This window comes from Prinia subflava, chromosome 1 (genome assembly GCF_021018805.1).
Source record: "Prinia subflava isolate CZ2003 ecotype Zambia chromosome 1, Cam_Psub_1.2, whole genome shotgun sequence".
In the NCBI taxonomy this organism is placed as follows: Eukaryota; Metazoa; Chordata; class Aves; order Passeriformes; family Cisticolidae; genus Prinia; species Prinia subflava.
In genome coordinates this window covers 152,988,547-153,009,364 of record NC_086247.1, presented here as the reverse complement: position 1 = coordinate 153,009,364, position 20,818 = coordinate 152,988,547, and the positions used below count along the sequence as shown (strand labels likewise).

General features: G+C 66.0%; 3 protein-coding genes across 4 annotated transcripts; 2 read left to right on the top strand and 1 right to left on the bottom strand.

Annotated features, from left to right (window-relative positions):
• Positions 1-2,409: 2,409 nt before the first annotated feature.
• LOC134561140 (zinc finger protein 777-like) lies at positions 2,410-9,348 on the bottom strand. The gene is made up of 6 exons (XM_063417848.1): positions 9,209-9,348; positions 8,711-9,109; positions 7,507-7,633; positions 5,801-5,914; positions 5,493-5,603; positions 2,410-4,524 (listed from the first exon to the last, which is right to left on the bottom strand). Exons 1-6 carry the CDS (start codon positions 9,230-9,232, stop codon positions 3,614-3,616), a joined length of 1,686 nt encoding a protein of 561 aa, XP_063273918.1. The 5' UTR covers positions 9,233-9,348; the 3' UTR covers positions 2,410-3,613.
• Positions 9,349-9,465: 117 nt separating this feature from the next.
• LOC134561099 (tigger transposable element-derived protein 3-like) lies at positions 9,466-12,573 on the top strand. 2 transcript variants are annotated; one of them, XM_063417777.1, is made up of 3 exons: positions 9,466-9,821; positions 10,076-10,210; positions 10,361-12,573. In XM_063417777.1, exons 1-3 carry the CDS (start codon positions 9,788-9,790, stop codon positions 12,178-12,180), a joined length of 1,989 nt encoding a protein of 662 aa, XP_063273847.1. In that variant the 5' UTR covers positions 9,466-9,787; the 3' UTR covers positions 12,181-12,573. The 2 variants fall into 2 exon arrangements, with proteins under 2 accessions (XP_063273847.1, XP_063273838.1); XM_063417768.1 differs by lacking the exon at positions 9,466-9,821 and having other exon boundaries at positions 9,896-10,210; positions 10,361-12,564.
• Positions 12,574-13,848: 1,275 nt separating this feature from the next.
• LOC134561131 (uncharacterized) lies at positions 13,849-19,715 on the top strand. The gene is made up of 4 exons (XM_063417823.1): positions 13,849-14,244; positions 15,637-16,270; positions 17,341-17,544; positions 18,060-19,715. Exons 2-4 carry the CDS (start codon positions 15,733-15,735, stop codon positions 19,088-19,090), a joined length of 1,773 nt encoding a protein of 590 aa, XP_063273893.1. The 5' UTR covers positions 13,849-14,244; positions 15,637-15,732; the 3' UTR covers positions 19,091-19,715.
• The last annotated feature ends 1,103 nt before the right edge of the window (positions 19,716-20,818 follow it).

Below are 20,818 nucleotides of genomic sequence, written 5' to 3'. Positions count from 1 at the left end.
GGCCCTGGTGGCACTCGGGGCATTGCCCGAGGAGCTGCGCTGGCCGCGGGGCCCGGGGGGGACCGGGGGCACCGGGGAGGAGCTGGGACGGCCCCGGGCTGCGGCGGGAGGGGCGGGTTTGACTGCGGCGAGCGAGAGGGGCGAGAGGGAGAGGCTGCGGGGGACTCGGCGCGACATGGCGGGGTAGGGGAGGCACCAGGGGGTCACTGTGGAGGCCCCGCGGCGGCGTCCCCGGCCCCGCCCGTCGGGTCCCCCCCGCCCATCCCTGCGTGCTCGGAAATGGCGGCCGGAGGCGGCGGCACCGTGGAAACGGAGCGACCCCTCCCCTCCCACTGCCTCCCCGCCGGACCCGAACGCAGCATCCCGTCCTGTCCCATCCCATCCCGTCCCGTCCTGACCCATCCCATCCCGTCCCATCCGATCCCATCCCGTCCCGTCCCATCTCCTCCCGCTGTCCCCTCCTGTCTCACATCATCCATTCCTATTCTCTCTCACCCCATCCCGGTCCATCCTGTCATGTCCCTCCCAGTCTTGTGCTGCCCCATTCTGTCTATCCCACCACGCCCCGGCCCGTCCACGCCCTCCTGTCCCCCTCCATCCACACTGTCTGATCCCATCCTGTCCCATTGCACCCCATTCTGTCCCATCCCATCCCCTTCCATGCTGTGTGTCCACTCTTGCCCCGCCCAGCCCCACCCTGTCCATCCCACATCTTGACCCATCACATCCCATTCCATCCATGTCTCATCCAGTCCCATCTCGTTCTGTTCCTCCTGTCCCACTGTATCCTACTGTATCCCATAGGCCCTGTCCCATCCCATGGATCCCATCCCATCCCATTATCCCATCCCACCGCCCCAGTGCCATCCCTGCCTGCTCTGGCACACCTTGGGGGGAAGCTGGTGACACTGAGCACAGGAAAGGGCAGGAAACCCTTTTGTCTGTGGGAAAAGGGAGAGGACCAGTGGGATGGGTCACCCGGGCTTTGGGGGGACAGGGGTGTGACAGCAGATGGGGACCCCCAATTAAAGATGCCCTGTCCAGGCCCCTGCTGGGCTGTCCCAGGGATCCACAGCCCCTGTCCAGGGCTGATCCATTGGAGGGGACACCAGGAGCAGCTCTGGAATGGAGGGGTCCCTCCCCATTTGTACATGCCAGCGCAGCCCCTGGCACAGGGCGTGCCTGTCCCTGGCTGTGGGAGGCCTGTGCTGTCCCTGTGGAGATGGGTGTGGATCACCAGGGGGATTTATTCCCATTGTGGACTGAGCAGGACTGGGATACAGCCCTGTCCATGGAGTGCCTGTGACCTGTGACCAGCTGTGTGTACACACAGAGCACAGGTGTGACCACAGAGGGACACTTGTGCGTCCTCATGGTGTCTCTGTGTGCTCAGAGCCCTTGGCAGCACCCGCCCTCGCCAGCCTGGGTCCCACAGGATGCTCCTTCCCTGAGCTTTTCCCTCTCCCTCTTTCTCTGCCCACATGGGACAGCCCCATTCCCATGGAGTGGCTCCAGAGTGTGGGGGGATTCCCTGGGGTCACCCAGAGATTGGGGGGATTCCCTGGGGTCACCCAGAGATTGTGGGCATTCCCTGGGGTCACCCAGAGATGGGGGGGATTCCCTGGGGTCACCCAGAGATTGGGGGGATTCCCTGGGGTCACTCAGAGATTGTGGGCATTCCCTGGGGTCACCCAGAGATGGGGGGGATTCCCTGGGGTCACCCAGAGATTTGGGGGGATTCCCTGGGGTCACTCCCTCCATCTCCCCAGGCACCCAGCACAGACTGGGATGGCTGAGGGACTCTGGCACTCCCCGGTCTCTGTGGACCCCAAGTGCCACATCCCCGTGGTGGCTCTGACCCACGGGCTGCCCTCTCCCCCTCCCACACCAGGTCCCAAAGCTGGAACAACCCCCAGGAGCTCCGGGGGATCCCTGCTGGGGAGAGGGAAGTGTCTCTGTGTCCTGGGCTCTGGCAGGGAAGCACCTGGGGAATGCTGGGCTGAGAGGGAGCCTGGAAGGAAAAAACATCCAGAGTGTGGCACCAGCTGGGCACCCCACGAGGGCCCTTCCAACCCATTCTTGGTTCCATGATCCCAGTTCCAAGGTGGCCACAGCCACCAGGGCTTCTCCCTCTCCCTCACCCTGGGCGTGGGATGTCCCAGCTCCATCCCACCACAGATCCAAGGATTCCTCAGCTGTCCCCAGCCCTGTCTGTGCGTGGCACAGCCTGGGCGGCACAAACCCAAATCCCAGCAGCAAAGTTAAACCCACAAATCCCAGCTGCAGCATCCCACAGCAGCCTCGCTTGCCAGGCCTGGCTCAGCTTGGCTCGTGCTGTTCACCTGCTCCACAATTCTCTGGAAAAGCTCCAGGAGCAGGAAGAGGGAGCCGCAGGCACCTGTGAAGGGCTGACACGGAGTTCAGAATGGAAACACTGTATTGACAGACTTTACAAAAGTTATTACAAAACACGGTCACGAACCAGCAGCTGACGATACAGAGCGAAGAGACACCACGTACAGCCACCTCAGAACAACACCAACAGCCCCAGAAGTCATCCAATATTTACACAAACGGCTGGAAAACTCCGGGCAGTTATCGCATACATGGAAGTGTTTTAGAGCAACTGTGAAATATAGTGTCACACCTTTCCTTGTAGTATTATCATCATCATAATTAATAATAATAATAATAATTAATAATAATAACAGACTACTTCTAGGTTAACTAAAAACCAAACAGCTCTTTACAGGGGTTAGGAGAAGCTGCTTTCACTCGTCTGACTTACCTGAGTGAGACCAAACCTAGTTAAAAAATAATAATAAAATCACCTTCATTGCCAGGAGTCCGCGTGTGGGCCCAGCGGCGCCGCTCCCTCGGCCAGAGGGGAAGCACGGCCCGGCTGGCGCCAGTGACGCCCTCCAGAAGAACGGAGACGTGTCCTCCTTGTGTGAGCACGCCTCCACACGCTGCCCTTCCCGACTCCTCCTGCTCCAATGTCCTCAGCCCCTTCTCCTGCACCTGCTTTATCTCACCCCGCTCTTTGCCACGCTCTCCTCTCCGCTTTCCCGCCTTGCCCGAGTCCCGCGCCGTGTCCTGGCCACCTCTCTGCCTCGCCTCTCCTGCCTTGCTCCCAGTCCTGGCCTCGCAGCCTGTCGGGACGCGGCGACGCAGCGGGGGCGGGCGGCCGGCCGGGAACGGCGCCTTCCTTCCCTCCCTCCCTCCTCGCGCTTCCAGCCTTGCAGTGAAACGAGTGGAAAAAAGAAAGCGAAAGCTTGTCACTCCTGAATATGCACAAAGATAGGTGGGGGAACACCTGCTAAATACGGACCCCAGAGAATCGCTCGGGATTATTCTCTACGGGCGGAATCCAACCCTGCGTAGGGAACAGCGAGCGCGGGGCCTGCGCCGCGGTGGAGGCGCCGCGGGGTCCCAGAGCTGGGCCGGCCGAGCAGAGTCTGTAAGAGGAATTCCTTGGATGCTTCACCAAAGCGGGCTTCGTAGCATGACCACACGGATTAGCTGCGATACAAGTCACCTGCCATCATGCTGCACGTCCACCTGCCGGACCGTGGCGGTCACCGCCAGCCCTCCTGCCCCGGCCCCACCACGGCTACTGCTTAGTCTCTTTCTTCACGCAGAAATGGTCGGTCTGGGTGCCCGCCGAGCCCAGGTTGTGCTGGGACTCCTCGCCGGGCCGCGGGTTGCGGGAGTGGATTTTCTGGTGGCAATTCAGGGACTCCTTGTAGCGGAAGTGCTTCCCGCAGACGGGGCACTGGTAGGGCGTCTCCCCGGTGTGCACGCGCCAGTGCTTGAGCAGGTGGTCCCGCCGGATGAAGCTCTTGCCGCACTCGGTGCACTGGTACGGCCTCTCCCCGGTGTGGATGCGCTGGTGGCGGATGGCCTTGGACAGGTCTCGGAAGTCCTTCCCGCAGTAGGTGCACGTCAGCGGCCCGTCGCCCTTCCCCGTGTGCAGCTTCTGGTGCAGGATCAGGCTCACTTCCAGGCTGAAGCTCTCCTTGCACTGGGAGCAGGTGTAGGGCCTCTCCACCATGTTGTTCACCTGGTGCCTGACGAAGCCGTACTTGAATCCCGAGCTCTTCTCCCCGTCGGGGCGCTTGGACGCCTTGGAGCGCGAGGGGCCCTGGCCCTTGGCCTTGGGTTTCTGCCGGAAGCTCTCGCCGCGCTCCAGGGACGTGCAGGCCTCCTCGCTGGCGTGTGCCTTCTGGTGGCTGGCGAAGAGCTGCTTGTCCAGGAAGCTCTCCCCGCACTCGCAGCAGATGTAGGGCCCCTTGTCGGCCCCCGCCTCCTCGGGCTCCTTCCTGGCCAAGTCTCTCCCGCGGCGCACCGAGCGCCTCAGCCCGTTGCCCGTCGCCGTTCGCTGCGGCGGGGCCGACCCGCTCTGGCTCTTGCTGCTCGACTGCACCTCCTCCTCCGGGTTGGAGAAAACCTCTTCCCACTTTCCTGTCAACGACCTGGAAAGCTCCAGGCTCTCGGAGCCCTCCTCGTCGCACGGCTGTTCGTCTGGCAGAGCAGAGACACTCGTGTCACTTGGGCAGGCAGGGAGTGGTTGTACTTACGCGGCTCCCTCGGGATGTGAGCGGTGTCTGCTGCCTGCTCCCAGCTCAGAGCCTGGCACTGAGTCCGGCTGGGAGCGCCTGCCCTGTCCTGGATACAGGCGAGGCCAGAGGGATTTGGCAATTCCGGAATCTCGGAATTGTTGAGGTTGAAAAAGGCCTTGGAAATCATCGAGTCCAACCATCCCCCAGCACTGCCAAGGCCATCCCTGACCATGTCCCCAAGAGCCACATCCACGTGGATGTCACATCTCTCCAAAGATGGGGACTCCAACACTGCCCTGGGCAGTCCCAATGTGCAACAGCCCCTTTTGGGAAGGAAATTTTCCCAATTTCCAACCTGACCCTCTCTGGCCCAGCCTGAGGCCGTTCCCTCTCCTCCTGTCCCTGTTCCTGGGAGCAGAGCCCGACACCCCAGCTGTCCCCTGCTGTCAGGAGTTGTGCAGAGCCACAAGGTCCCCCCTGAGCCTCCTTTTCTCCTTTCCCAGCTCTTTCAGCCTCTCCTGGTGTTCCAGACCCTTCCCCAGCTTCATTTCCTTCTCTGGACACACTCCAGCAAATTCCTGCCTTCAATTATATTGCAATATAATATTATATATATAATCTAGCTACCGCTAGGTAGCCAGAGGAAAAAAGAGGGTTCCTGAAGCAAGACAGGTCTTTAAAAACTTGTGGTTTAGGATACAGGCCAAAAAAACAGAGGAAAAGGGAATAAAACTTCTTTTCCTGATGGGCTTGTACAGTGCCTGAGGCTGAAGGATCTCCCATGGTATAAACCAGTTGCTCAAAGCAACTTCCTGACATTCTGGAAAAGCTGACCATCCAGACAAGCTGAGCTGCTCCTGGGAATGAGGCCGGGAAGCCAAGAGCACATCTAGGCAAGGGACACTTCCAAAAGCAGCTCAGTGCACTCACATGTACCAGGGACCTCCATGCTCTCCTCCTCCTCAGAGCCTTCGTGGCTTTCAGCCAGAGTCTCTTCATATTTACCCCATGAGCTGTCATCGGGTCCAGGGAAGAAAAACTCTGTGCATGAGAAAAGAGCAGGAGTTACACTCCAGCCTTCCAGCTGCTTTAGAGGATTCCAGGAGATGGATGCATCAGCTGGGAGACAAGCAGGAAAGAAAAGTCGCCCTATACCTGAGGAGAGAGCTGACAAAGCAGAGTAGCCTGCCCCACATCTGCCTCCACCTCCCCCCAGTCCCAGCAGTCTCATGGCTCACCAGTGTTGGGGTCCGTGGGGGTCTCTCCTCCCTCAGAGTCCTCCTGATCCTCAGTGTTGGGATCCTCTCCCTGCTCAATCCGTGTCAGCAGCTCAGGCTTGGAAATGGCAGCGTCTGCACATGAAAAGAGGATGAGGATGTTTCCCGTGCCCTGGCGGGAGAGCGACCCCGCAGCCTTTCCCCACCAACCTTCCTTTGCTGGGAAATAATCGAGAGGGGCTGAGGAAGCTGCTCTCACCCTGTGCCCCGCTCGCCTTGCGTGGGCCCTGGATGCAGGAGCTCTGCTCAGGTGAGCAGCACTCCCAGCCTGCAGCGTGAGCAGGACAGCACGAAAGGGCACCCAGGCTTACCTGCAGGCTCTCCTGTCTCCTCCTCTGCGCTAAGGTCCGCGGATCCATTACCATGGGGGCTTCAGCTCGGGGGGCAGCAGCAGAGCTGCCAGCACTGCCCTCCCCGTGCGGTTCCCTGCAGCCAGGACCGCTCCGTCCCGCTCGTCCGAGTCACGGGCTGCTCGCGGATTTTGGCGGGGGAAAGGGGACAGTCACCATCTCTCCTGGGCTGGAGAGCAGACAACTTCACTTCCACACATGTGGGAGGCCCTGGGGGTTAAGTTCCACCTCCACTCCGGTGGATCTGTTTGCCTTACACGGGAGCAGAGCCCTAAACCTCGTTTCTCAAGGGAAACCTTGGGATGAAGCAGAGCTCCATTTCTCTAAGCTCCAGGCTCAGATCCCCAGATCCCCTGCAGGGACAGCTGTGATCCCATGCCTCAGGAGCAGGACATGGCATTGGTTTGAAAACAGGAGGATGGGGGCTGTGGTCACCCTTCACCTTTCTCCCTGGCACACAGGGACTGCAGGAAACCTCTGTTCAAAGAAATAAGCAGGGGAAAAAAAGGCAGGAAAGGCCTGGACTGGGCAGAGCTGGATGGCAGGGAGGCAGATGAGCCTGGACTCGGCACAGGGAAGCACCCGGCTACCAGGGACGACGTCTGCGCTCCCACCCCCGGCGCAGCCAAGGCAAGGTCATTTCTGGAACATGTTGTGAAAGCAACATGTGAAAGTGTTCCCCAGAGGGAATTCCCGCGGCCAGGACTGGCAGGAGCGAGTGGAGCGCGTTCCTTTGGCTGGGAGGGCGCTGCCCTGAGCTGCTGAGGGGAAAGTGGAGGCAGAGCTCGCCCTCGACTGCTGCCTCTCCCCAGCTCTGCCCCAGCAGATCCCACAGCACCTCGAGCAGACAGGGTTGGACAGAGCACCTGGCAAATGTCACTCCTCCCTCAGGGGAGGCCCCAGGGAAAGGGCTGGAAGGAACCTCAGGGGCAGGGCACAGGGCACCCTCTGCTGCCCCAAGCAGCCAGCGGCTGATGCACCCAGCGCAGTGGATCTGTGGACCTTGGCGTGACAAAGGAACTTCCCTCTTCCCCAGCTTGGCTTGGATTGAGGGTCCTCTCACTTCCCTCCTCCTCCTCCTCCTCACAATCCCAGCACCCAGGGACCATCAGGGAGGCAGTGTCCCTGCAGTGACACTCATGACATCCTTCCACCCTCAGAGCGGCTGTGAGGGCTGAACTCACTGCCAGGGCTGTGTGACACCTCCCAGAGCACACAGCCGCTCCCTGATCCTGCAGGACACAGCGCTGCTTCCATCCACCACTTCCCAGGAAAGCTCTGTGCCAGCAGGGCAGACCCTGGCCCATCGTTCATTACCCATGGAGATGACGGCCTCGTAGTTGCCTTTCATGATGTGCCTGTAGAGCTCCTTCTGCCACTCGTTGAGGCTCTTCCACTCCTCCTCAGAGAAGTTAAAGGAGGCGTCGTTGAAGGCCACCGGGACCTGCAAGGAGCAGCACCACGGGGTTTGTTTCTCATTCAACAAAATATCTGGGGATGTTTGCTCATTCAGTTTTCTCACTCAAACTCCTCAAGCGTCATCAGGACAGCCCCAGGCAGGAACATCTGCTCCTTCCCACGTGCCTCATCCCTCAAGGGATGCGACAGGGATTTCCCCTGTCACTCGCCTGTCACCTCCCCCTGCTCAGCCTCCTCCTGTCACCGGCGGTGCCCCGTGCACAGCACCTGGCACAGACTCCTTTTCACCTCCTTTTTGATACAGTTCTGCTGCTCATCACCCCTGAACAGCCACTGGGGATGCTCCCAAGCCATCCCAGTTACACCGGGCTGAGCCACAGAATTCCATGTGACCCAAACACGGGAATTTGTGACATCCCTCCAGATCACACCTGCACGAGTGGTGCATGATCAACACAGCAGGACCTGTGCTGCTGCTTCTGGGTGCTGAAGGGAACACAGGGCTGGGGGGAGACATGCACTGCTCTCAGCACTGCAGCTGCCCCAAAATGGGGCTGTGAGTGCAGGGATCAGGCTGTGAGTGCAGGGATCAGGCTGTGAGTGCAGAGGATATGGGGCTGTGAGTGCAGAGGATATGGGGCTGTGAGTGCAGAGGATATGGGGCTGTCAGTGCAAAGGATGTGGGGCTGTCAGTGCACAGGATATGAGGCTGTCAGTGCAGGATATGGGGCAGTCAGCGCAGGACATGGGGCTGCCAGTGCACAAGATATGGGACTGTCAGTGCAGGATATGGGGCTGCCAGTGCACAAGATATGGGACTGTCAGTCCAGGATATGGGGCTGTCAGTGCAGGGATAAGGCAGTCAGTGCAGGATATGGGGCTGTACAGGACATGGGGCTGTGAGCTCAGGATACAGGGCTGTGAGCTCAGGATGTGGGGCAGTACAGGGCACAGGGCTGTGAGCTCAGGATACGGGGCTGTGAGCTCAGGATATGGGGCTGTGAGCTCAGGATATGGGGCTGTGAGCTCAGGATCCGGGGAAGTGAGCTCAGGGCTCTGAGCCCAGCCTATGTGCAGGACAGCCCCGTTTTGGAACCGTTACCTTGGGGACTTCCCCTTTTGCCCCCGGGGGCAGCCGCAGGATCCAGAAGTTCCTGTTCTTCAGCAGGTTCTCCATGTTCTCCAGCCGCTTCTGCAGCTGCCCGTACTCCTGGATGAGGGTGCCCAGCGCCGTCCACTTGCTCTCCAGCTGGTTCCCGAACTCCACCGCCGTCTTCTCGCAGCCGATCAGCTTCGTCTCGGCCATCCTCATCCTGCCCTCCAGGTTCATCAGCTGCGCGGCCTGCGTGTCCACCTTCCTGTCCACGGCCTGGATCTCGGTGACCAGCGTGAGGGAGATCTCGGCGGCCGGCAGCTCGGCCTCGCCGCCGGGGCCCTGCTCGGGGGCGGGCAGCGGCTGCTCCAGGCCCAGCTCCTGGGGCTCCATCATGCACTCCAGCTCCTGAGGGGAACGCGGCGGTGAGCGCGGGGGGGCGGGACGCGGGGCCGGCCCGGGGGGCGGCGGCGGGCGGGGGAGGCGGGGGCCGGCGGCGGCGCTTACCTCAGCGGGGGCCCAGTCGGCCATGGCGCGGGCGGCGGCGCGGGCGGTGCGGGGCGGCGGCGCGGGCGGGCGGCGGCGGGGCCGGGCGGCGGCGGCGGCTCAGCAGCGGCGGGGCGGAGCGGCCATGCCGAGGGCGCGGGGCGCGCTGGGAGCGGCGGCGGCGGCGCGCGGCGCCGCAGCGACCCCCGGCGGCGGGCGGACCGCGCGCCCATTGGGCGGCGGCGCGGCCAATCGGGGGGCGGAGCGCCGGGGGGGCGGGGCCCGGCGTCAGGCGCGCTCCCGCCGCCGGCGGCGGGGCCGCGCGAGGCGGGGGCGGCGGCGGCACCGGGCGGGCGGGAGGGGACGGGAGGGGACCGGGACAGGTGCGGCAGCGCCACCGCGGCCCGCCGGGGCTCGGCGGCCCCACCACCGGCCTCCCGCGCACCGCCGACGCCGGGTCGCGCCGCCCGGCCGCGCGCCGTCATCCCGGTGCGGCATCACTCAGTCACCGCCATCCCTCGCGCTGCTGAGGCCTCGGCGGGAGCAGCACCGGGAGCAGCTGCCGCCGCGTTTCCCGAGGACCGGGACGGTGCCGGTGCCATGAAGGAGGACGGCCAGCATCCCGTCGACCTGGGTGAGGCACCGGGGCCATCCCGGCACCGGTTCGGGCTCTGCCGGTCGTGGTCTGGCCATGAGCGAGACCGGCACTCACCGGGTTGGTGCCGGGAGCGGGAGGTCACGGGGCGGCCCTGGGGTCACTACGGGACCACAGCGGCTGCCTGTACCCGTCACCGCGGGCAGCCAGCACTGTCCTGTCGTGACCGATGCCATCACCGGTGGCATTTCCATTGGCATCGCCAGTGGCATCACTCCTCTTGTCTGCGACAGGTTACGCCATCACCAAACCCGACATCCTGGCCGAGGTGGAGCGAGGGGACGAGGGGACGGCGGCGGCGGCAGCGGGGCATTTCGGGGAGCACCAGAGCCCCCGGCCACATGCGGCACCCGCCGGGCCCCCCCAGGGTGAGCGGGACACGGGGACGGGCGGGATCGTGCCTGGGTGGGACCCGGGACAGGAGTCGGGCACTGGGCTGGATCCCGCCGAGCCGGGGCCTTGGTCCCGCGGGATTCCCGGTGCGGCGGCCGCTCCCCAACGCGCTCCTGTCTCCACAGGGGACTGGCAGGGGAAGGAGGTGAAGCGTGAGGACGGGGTGTCCCCACCGCCGTGCTCCCCCCCGTCCCGCCACACCGGCCCCGCCGACTTCCTCGCCCCGCTGCGGGAGCGGGGCTGCAGCTACTGCGGCGTCCTCGAGCCGGAGGCGAGTCCCGGTGCCGGTACCGGGGGCTTCATCGCCACACCCCCCGCCTTCGAGAGCCGCCGCTGCCGGCCCGGGGAGCCGCTGCTGGATTGTGCCGAGTGCGGCCGAGGCGTCGGGCAGAAGCCGGACCTGGTGCGGCACCGGCTGGGCCGTGGCACGGAGCTCGGCCACGCCTGCGGCCGCTGCGCCAGAGCCCTCGCCGAGCCGGCGGGGCTGGGGGCCACGGGCAGCCCCCACCGCCCGGGGCCCTGCTCCGGGCGCTCCCCGGGCGCGGCGGAGGGCGCGGCGGCGGCGCCGCGGAAGGAGCGCAAGGAACTGTCGCTGACCGAGAAGGTGCGAGTGCTGGAGATGCTGGAGGGCCCCAAGGTGTCGCAGAGCGAACTGGCCAAGCGCTTCGGGGTGTCGCAGCCCCAGATCTGCCGCATCATCAAGAACAGGGAGCGCATCCTGAGCGAGTGGCACCGCAACGGCGACCCCGAGCGCAAGCGCAAGCGGGAGGGGAAGGACGCGGCGCTGGAGGCCGCGCTGCTGCGCTGGGTGGAGGGCGCCCGCGCCGCCGACCTGCCCGTGGGCCGCCCGCTGCTGCAGCTCCGGGCCCGGCACCCGGCCCGGCCCGACCCCGAGCCCAGCGGCGGCTGGCTGGCTCGCCTGGGCGCTCGCCACGGCCTCGCCGGCAAGAAGCCACCGGCGGAGAAAGGAGACGCGGAGCAGCCCACGGCGGAGCACTGGGCCGGCGCGGTGCTGCCCGGGCTCCTCCGTAGCTACGCGCCCGCCGAGATCTTCGCCTGCGGGGAGACCGCGGTGCCGCTGCCGGGCGGCAGCCCCGGTGAGGGCGAGGGCCCCGGCGAGCGGCTGACGCTGCTGCTGTGCGCCAACGCCAGCGGCTCGGAGAAGGTGCCGCTGCGGGCGGTGGGGGACAGCCCCCGGCCGCGCTGCCTGCGGGGCGTCAACCTGGAGCAGATGCCGTGGAGCTACCGCGCCGGCGGCCCGGCCGGCCTGACCGCCCCGCTCTTCGCCGAGTGGCTGCGGGAGTTCAACGAGGGCATGCGGCGGCAGGGCAAGAGCGTCCTCCTCCTGCTGGCCAAGCACGAGGCGCACCCCTACCTCCCGCTGTCCAACGTCAGGATGGTCTTCGTCCCGCTGGCCGCCGCCCTGGCCCAGCCCCTGGACCGCGGCATCGCCACCGAGCTCAAGGGCCACTACCGGCGGCGGCTGCTGCGGTGGCTGCCGGCGGAGCGCGGCGTGGCCCAGCCCAGCCTGCTGGATGTGCTGCACATGCTGGCGCAGGCCTGGGGCGACGTCCCGCCGGGGCTCATCGCCGGCTGCTTCCGCGCCGCCGGCTTCACCCCCGCCGCCGGCGCCGAGGCCGTGTCCCTCACCTTGGCCCCCGGCCCGCTCAGCCGGGAGCGGCTGGAGCGCGACGGGGACGCGGCGGAGGCAGATGGGGACGAGGGGACAGCGGAGGGTGAGGACGCGGGCGAGCTGGCGGCTGTGCCACCCTGCCCCTCGGAGCGGGAGGTCTGGAGGAGCCTGGCCACGCTACGGCGGTACCTGGAATGCCAGGCCACCTCACCGGACCTCTTCCAGGCCTTCTACGAGCTGGAGGACGCGGTGCACATGGTGGCAGCCGGCGCAGGGCGAGCCTCTCTCGGGGACAGCCCTCCCCGGCAGTGACCGGGCGGTTGCGTGTGCCTGGGAGAGGGGCCGGCGCTCACCGGGGCTGTCCCCGGCCCGGTCTGGCCGCTGTTCCCTGCAGTTGTGCCGTGGGGTTTGCCGTGGGATGTGTGGCCCCATGGGATCACCGTGTGTGGGGGCTGTGCAGCCGCCACGCTCTGGGTGTCACCCATGGGGCGCTGGGGACACAAGCCTGCTGCCAGGACCTTCTCCCCGAGGGTGGCTGCTGCAGCCAGTGGGAAACGGTGTGGAGCTGCTGCCAGCAGGGATTTGCCCGGAGTGGGGTGGTTGTGACTGCCATGGGGGATGTGGGTGGGGCTGGGGTGTCCCCATGCTGGGGACAGCAGCTCCTTCCCACGGGGACATGGGGTGCCACCGGCTGCTGTCACCACGTGGCCCGAAGGAGTGTTACAGGTATTAAACAGTTGGAATTCAGCAAAGTGAGACACGGGTGGTTTTATTCCTCTGTCACATCTGCTGGGAGTGGGGCAGAGCTCCCTGAGGTCGCCAGAAGCAGTGGGGCTATCCCAAACCCCCCCTTCCCCTCCTGGGGACACTGTGGCCCCTGAGCTGTGCCACCCCAGCCGGGTACCAGGGCCGTGGCACCACCTGCGGGCAGTGAGGGCCTGGCTGACCACGCTGTCCTGACTGTGCCAGCCTTGGTGGCACCCACGGGCACCCTGGGGTCCCCTGCACAGCCCCCCGTGTACACTGTGCCCCACACCGGGGTCCCTGAAGTGGGGTGGGGTACAGGAATGACCCTGTGGTTGTCTACAGAGAGTCAGGGCAGCCACCAGGCAGGGACAGACATGTCCCCACAGGCCCAGGAGGTACAGGGATGGAGGGGACAGGGGGATCCTCACACAGATACATGGTCACAGGTGGGCATGGAGCACCCAGGGGAGGGGCGTGCAGGTATGGGGTGCAAAGGCGGGACCCCCACAAGGATGCACAAGGGTGGGAAAGTGGGGGGGATACAGGGACTCGATGCACTGGGGGCTCCCCACGGGGACACAGCCCCACGGGGCACCCGTGGCCCCCTCGGGAGCAGGATACAGGGATGAGTCACCCCGGGGGGACCCCCACGGGGATACAGCCGCAGTGGGTACCCGCCGCCCCTCGGGGTGGAATGCAGGGATGTCCCGTCCCGCGGGGATGTCCCAACCCGGTGGGAATGTCCTGTTCCGGTGGGATGTCCCTCCCGGTGGGATGTCTCGTACTGGTGGGCTTTCTCCTCCCACAGGGATTTGCTGTCCCCTCCCGGTGGGATGCGCTGCCCCCCCCCGGTATCCCGTCCCTCCCGGTATCCCGTGCCCCCGGTGGGATGCGGTGTCCCCTCCCGGTATCCCGTCCCCTCCCTGTATCCGTGCCCCGGTGGGATGCGCTGTCCCCTCCCGTTATCCAGTCTCTCCCGGTGTCCCGTGCCCCCGGTGGGATGCGCTATCCCCTCCCGGTATCCCGTGCCGCCGGTGGGATGCGCTGTCCCCTCCCGGTATCCCGTGCCGCCGGTGGGATGCGCTATCCCCTCCCGGTATCCTGTGACGCCGGTGGGATGCGCTATCCCCTCCCGGTATCCCGTGCCGCCGGTGGGATGCGCTATCCCCTCCCGGTATCCTGTGACGCCGGTGGGATGCGCTATCCCCTCCCGGTATCCTGTGACGCCGGTGGGATGCGCTATCCCCTCCCGGTATCCCGTGCCGCCGGTGGGATGCGCTGTCCCCTCCCGGTATCCCGTGCCCCCGGTGGGATGCGCTGTCCCCTCCCGGTATCCCGTGCCGCCGGTGGGATGCGCTGTCCCGTCTCTCCCGGTATCCAGTCTCTCCCGCTGTCCCGTCCCTCCCCGGGCCGTTCCGGGGCGCGGTGCGGCCGGGCCGGTGCGCGGCGGTGCCGCCAGGGGGGGCCCGCGGGCGGAGGCGCGCAGGGCCCGCGCCGGCGCTCGGAGGAAATGAAGGCGAGTTCCGCCGAGGCGGGAGCCATTACCCGCCGCCGGACCTGACCCCCCCTCCGCCGCCGCCGGGGCCCCGCTCCGCGCCCCCCGCGCCCCGCACGCCCGTCCCGGCGCAGGTAAGCGCTGCCCCGGGCCGGGGGGCCCGGCGGGGCGGGGGGAGCCTCGGGGCCGCGGCCGGTGCCCGCCCCGCGCAGCCGCCCGCAGCGAGATCCGAATGGGGGGGGGGTCCGCGGGGCAGGCCCCGGCCCGGCCGCTTTGTCCCCGGCCGGAGCAGCGCGAACAAAGCCGAGGGAGGGCAGCGCGCAGCCCCCGGGCCCGCGGCGGGCGCCCCGAGGCCGCGGCTGTGGGCGCTGCCGGGGGCCCCGGGGATGCGGAGGGGGCTCGGGGCATGGCAGGGGCGGCCGGGGCACCGCGGGCCCTGCGCGGGGCTGCTGCGGCGCTCCTGGGGCTCGGTGGGGGTGGAGGGAGCGATGGGAGCTGGGGTGGGAGCCGTGGTCTTTACTGTGGTCCCGGGGTCCTCGTGGGAGCTTGAGGTGCCCGCACCTGGCCCAGGTGTGCACCGTGGCCAAGGGCTTCGTCACGGCCGTGGAGCACTTGCTACGGCCGAGGGTTTTGACGTGGTCCCAAGTTCCTCAGGAGGAGTTAGGGGTGCTCACCGTGGCCACAGTGTTTACCATGGCCGAGGTCTTTGCCACGGCCCCTGGAGCTCACTGGGAGCTCCAGGTGTGGCCGAGGTCTCTGCTGTGTCTGCAAGGTCCTCGCTGGGAGCTTGGGGTGTTCACCATAGTCAAGGTCTTTGCTGTGGCACCGAGGTCCTCACTGGGTTGTTCAGGTGTTCTTCATGGCCAAGTCTCCATTGTGGCCTTGCAGCAGTTGCCATGGCCTTGGTCACTGCCCTGGTGCCAGGGTGCTCACCATGGCCAAGGCCTTCCGTGATGCCTTTGCCATGGCCTTGGGGCTCTCACTGTGGCCACGGGTTTCATCACGACCCCAAGGTCCTCAGCAGGAGCTTGATGTTCTCACTGAGCTCTTGATATTCTCACCATGGCCAAGACCCTTTCCAAGGCCTGCTTCTTGGCCAAGGTCTTCTCCATGGCCTTGGGGTGCTCACCATGGCCAAGGCCCCTAGACCTGTCCTTCAGGTCTTGGTCAGTGCTGTGGCCCTGAGGCCCTGGTTGGGAGCCTGAAGTGCTCATCATGCCCGAGACTTTCCCCTCCATGGCCAGCACTGCCATGAGCCCCTTGCCGTGGCCCTGAGGTGCCCCTGTCACCCTCAGCCTGGCCCTGAGGTGCTCTGAGGCACCCTCGGAGGCAGCGCCGTGGCCCCAGGGCAGGCGCTGTGCCCCAGGCGCTCACCACAGCCCCTCGCCATGGTGCTGATGTGCCACATGGCCACGTCCGTGCCCGGGGGCTCCCGGGCACCTCTGGCTGGAGAGAGCCGGGGGGCCCTCGCCGTCCCCCCGCGCTGCCACCAGCCACCGCTGCCCTTTCCTTTTCTCCCCTCCCAGGTGCCCTCGAGCCGGGCGAGGCGATGCGGTGCGCCCGTGCCGCGTGCTGTGCCGAAGCGGCTCTTTAGATCCTCCCCGGCCCAAGCCTCCCCTGCCATGGATGCCTCTGGGGCTCTTGCTTCGGCTCCCTCCTCCGCGGCTCCCTCGGGCTCCCGCAGCCCCATGTTGCCCCCAGGAGCTGACAGAGAGGAGTGGGGACCGAGGTTCAATTGTGCCCCTTCCACCTCTGCCGCAGCCTCGCAGGCGATGCCAGCGTCTGGCCGGAAGAGGAAGGCCAACTTCTCCAATGACGAGACCGAGACGCTGGTCTGGAATGTGGTCCGGCATTTCAGCGCCCTGTACGGGTCCGAGGCCCTGCGGGCGCACCCCGTGCGGCGGAAGCAGCTCTGGACACAAATCCAAAGCCGCGTCAACTTCCTGGGCTACACCGAGCGCTCCATCGACGACCTCAAGCACAAGTGGCGCGACCTGCGGCTGGACGTCAAGAAGAAGATCACCTCCAAGAAGCACCTGCCCGTGAACCGCGCCGGGGGGCCGCTCCACAAGCCGCGCCTCACGCCCCTGGAGAAGATGGTGGCTTCCACCTTCCTGCAGGCCAGCCACGACTCGGAGCCCGAGATCATCCTGGACCCAGGTCGGTGGTGGCGGCTCCGTGGGCAGGGGATGGTGGGAACGCCGGCTGCGCTCCCTGAGGGATGCCCAGACACGCTGGCATTCTGAGCTGGCTGTTGGGGATTGTGGAAAGAGACTCTGGGGTTGGTGTTGGGTTTGTGTTGGGTTTGAGCTGGGTTTGTGTTGGGATTGCAGCATCCGCTAGAGTGTCCTGTTGTACCCAAGTGGCAGCCACTGGGGTAGGGAGCTGCGTGTGCTGGGATTAGAAATCCTCTGTGGAAGTCACCTGAGATCAGCGAGTGGTAGAAATCCCAGAGTGGTTTGAGTTGGAAGGGATCTTAAAGCCCATCCTGTTCCACCCTGTGCCACGGGCAGGGACACACCTTCCACTGTCCCAGGCTGCTCCAAGCCCTGTCCAGCCTGGCCTTGGACACATCCAGGGATCCAAGGGCAGCCACAGCTTCTGTGGGAAAACTGCCAGATCAACAGGATTGGTAGGAACACCTCAAGCTTTGCAGGAGCGGGTCTTGTTTGTTCTTCTTTCTTCTTTTCTTTAATTTGATGTTGTTTGATCCCAAGGTGGCCTCTGGTTTCACTGGGGGCATCATGGGCTCAGTCCATGTGGGCCAGACTCGGCTGTCTCTGATTGAGATGCTGGTCATGTGCCAAGCACAGGGCTCTAGGCTGAAGGAAGAAATCCTGTGTAATGGCATGGAGCTGTGCCAGGAGAGGGTCAGGCTGGAAATCAGGGAAAAGTTCTTCCCTCAGAGGGTGCTGGGCCCTGCCCAGGCTCCTCAGGGAATGGGCATGGCCCCGAGGCTGCCAGAGCACCAGGAACATTTGGGCAGCGCTGCCAGGCATAGGGTGGGGTTGTTGGGCAGTCTGTGCAGGGCCAGGGGTTGAATCAGTGATCCCTGTGGGTCCCTCCCAGCTCAGGTTATTCCCCAAGCCATGATTCCCTGGCAGTAGGGGGTGCCAGCCCCTGAGGGTTCGGGATGGTGCTGGGGCAGGTGAGGCTGGGATGGCCTCGTGGGAGCTCCTGTGCCTCGGGGCCACGGCGTCAGCTGAGGCCGCGTCCCGTGTGCCCCGCAGATCTGTTCTTCCCCGGCGCCTCCAAGCAGCCCTTCATGCACCTGCAGCCCGGCGTGAGCCACCCCAGCATCTACATCGACACCAACGGGCAGCCCTCGGCCCTGCCCGACGTGGAGGGCTCGGCCGCGCCGCGCCTGCCCGGACAGAGCCCCGACGCTGCCGGCGGCTGCGAGTACGGCCGCGGAGAGGGGCAGGGCGGCTCCGGTACGGACCCGCTCGGGCTGGGGGCTGGCAGGGAGGGCTGGGGGCTGCGAGGTGAGGGGTCTGGGTGGGGACTGGATGGAAATCTGCGGGGTCTGGATGGAGATCTGCAGGGTCTGGATGGAGATCCACTGGGAGAGGGGTCTAGATGGAGATCCACTGGGAGTGGGGTCTGGATGGAGATTTGCTGGGACTGGGGTCTGGATGGAGATCCACTGGGAGCAGGGTTTGGATGGAGATCTGCTGGGAAGTGTGGGATCTGGATGGAAATCCTCTGGCAGCAGGGTTTGTTTGAAGATCCAGTGGCAGTGGGGTTCTGGATGGGGATCTGCTGGGAGTAGAGTCAGGATGGGGATCCTGTGACTCAGGATGGAGATCTGCAGGGTCAGAATGGAGATCCTGTGGCTCAGGATGGAGATCCACTGGGTCAGGATGGAGATCCACTGGGATCCACGTGCTGGGGAGGGCCTGGGGCCAGGGCAGCACCGTGCTCACCACAGGTTTCTCTTCTCTCGCAGCCGAGTCGGGAGCGGAGCTGCGCACCCCAGACGCCTCGGCCGTCTCCCCGTCCCTGCGGAACGAGTCCCTGGTCTCCTACGCCTCCATGTCGGAGGAGGAGGAACGGGAAGGCCGGGAGGTGGAGAGGGGCCACGGCGGGGCAGCGGGGATGCAGCCGGGGCCCGAGGCGCCCATGTCGGCGGAGGAGGACATGAAACTGTCCCGCCAGGCCATGCTGATCCGCCGCTGCAGCTCCCAGGGCTCCGTCACGTCGCTGCCCGAGGACTCCCTCAACGCCGCGGACGCTCACTCGGACTGGGGGCACGAGGGGGTGTCCGACCTGCCCGCCCTGGGCCGCGGGCTCGACTCGGCGCACCCCGAGGAGCAGGCAGGGGGCCCGGGCCCGGAGGTGGGCGCCTTGCCCAGGGTACTGATGGGGCCCACCTGGGAGAAGGCTCCGGCGGAGGAGGAGCCCCCGGCCCGCTCCCCGCTGCACGGCGCCCTGACCGAGGAGTCGCTGCCCTCCTCCGCCTCGCCGCCCGGAGACGCCGCGGCCGCCGCCGGCCCCGCCCGCGGGCTGGGCTGCTCCCGCCTGCGCGAGGAGCGCCGCGACAGCTGGAGGACTAGCATCCATCACCTGCTCGACCTGGAGGAGCAGTGGGACCAGCTGTACCACCAGGAGCTGGCCATGTGGCAGGAGGAGCGGGCCACCCAGCGCGAGGAGCGGGCGCGGGACCGCGAGCTGCAGTTCCGCCTGCTCGGCGTCCTCACGGACATCCGCGACGAGCTGCGCTACCTGCGCCAGGAGCGCGCCGGCGCCCGCCAGAGCCCGGCCCCGCCGCCCCCCGAGCCCCGCCGCGACCCCAGCCCGCTCCTCGAGCAGCCCAAGGCCGAGCCTGGCTTCCCCGAGCCGGCGGCCGGCAGCGCGGGCTGGGCGGACACCGCCGTGCCCAGCCGGAGCCCCTTCGGCGGCCGCGGCCGGGGCCGGCGCCGCGGGCGGCCGCGTGGCTCCGCTTCCCGACACAGACGCCTCTTCCTGGCCAACAGCTAGGGACGGGCGGGAGCCGCCCCGCCACGGACACCGAGTGCCCGCGGCCGCCCTGGGGGGACGGCGCGCGGTGACGCGGGCGGCGCCCGCACGGATCCCCGCGGGAGGGGACGGAGGGCACGGGTGGCCGGTGCCGCCCCGGCCGGCCGCGGGCTCGGGGTGCCCCGGGCCGGTGCCACCCGTCCCCGGCGTGCGAGGCACGGGAACGCCCCGAGGTGACACCGCCGCGCCCGCGGGGACACGCGTGTGACAGCGCGGTGACACCACCGCACCCGTGGGGACACACGTGTGACAGCGCGGTGACACCGCCGCGCCCGTGGGGACACACGTGTGACAGTGCGGTGACACCGCCGTGCCCGTGGGGACACACGTGTGACAGCGCGGTGACACCGCCGCGCCCGTGGGGACACGCGTGTGACAGCGCAGTGACACCGCGGGGACACGCGTGTGACAGCGCGGCGTGGCGGCGCTAGTCCAGTAGGATGTACTACCTGTCGGGGGGTGGGAGTTAGAAACACTTAGTCGCTGATGTGCGAACATTTTATGCAAATCATTTAATGACCTAATTTGCATATAACCATAAAACTTCTGTTTAAAAAAAAAAAAAGCCTCAAAAAAAAAGCCAGAAATCCTGGGTTTGTGTGTGATCTCTGTGTGGGGGCTGTTTGACCCATGGCTCTGCAGCCCGGAATGGGGACAAGGCCATGGGACAAAGGAGCTTCAGCCCATTCCTTTGGGGCAGCCCAGCACGCTGGGATCAGGGCTGGGGAACAGGAGCTGCGGTGTCCAGGCCTGGAAGCAGCAGCTCTGGGGGTCTGGAGAGGGGTGAGGGCACGCACATCTTGAGAACATGGAGGGTCCCCTGCCCAGGCGTGCTTGGGGTCCCCAGGCAGTGTGCAGTGTCCCCAGGGAGTTCAGGGGGTCCCCAGGAATGTGCAGGGCCCAGGCAGCCTGACCGATTCCAGGAGTGTGTAGTGTCCCCAGGGAGTGTCCAAGGTCCCTGGCAGTGTCCAGTGTCCCCAGGGAGTGTCCAAGGTCCCCAGCAGCATCCCCAGTGTGTGTGCAGGCTCCCCAAGCATTGTGCAGTGTTCCCAGAGCATGTGCAGGATTCCCAGGAAGTGTCCAAGGTCCCCAGCAGCATTTGGGGTCCCCAGGCAAGGTGCAGTGTCCCCAGCAGTGCTTGGGGTCCCCAGCAGTGTGCAGGGTCCCTGGCATCATGCAAGGCCCCTGGACAGTGTGCAGGGTCCCCAGGGAATGCCCAAGGTCCCCAGCAGTGTGCAGGGTCCCCAGGGAATGTCTGGGGTCCCCATGGCAGGTGCAGTGTCCCTACAGCAGGTGCAGTGTCCCCAGGGCAGCCCAGCCCTGTGTCCCCTCCATCTCCAGCCCACAGCAGGGTGACAGCAGTGCTGAACCCTCTGTGCTGTGTCCCCTGTGCTGTCCCCTCTTCCCACCCCCAGGGCCCCTTGACTGCCACGTCCTGCTCGGTGGCAGCTCCTTCCCCCCAGTTGGGCTGGGACAGGAGGGTGCAGCCCCCAGGGAGGGGACAGTGGGGCAGCAGGAGCTGTGGCATTTGCAGGGTCACCCAGCTCTGGTCGTGGCCTCCCAGGAGGATGATGCCACCCAGCTTGGGGACCGCGGGGTGCCCAAGGGAGGGCCCTGGATTCACGTGGCTGTGGGGAAAAAATCGTGTGAAATAATTCTCTCCCCAAATCAGGGCTAGGAGGGACCTGG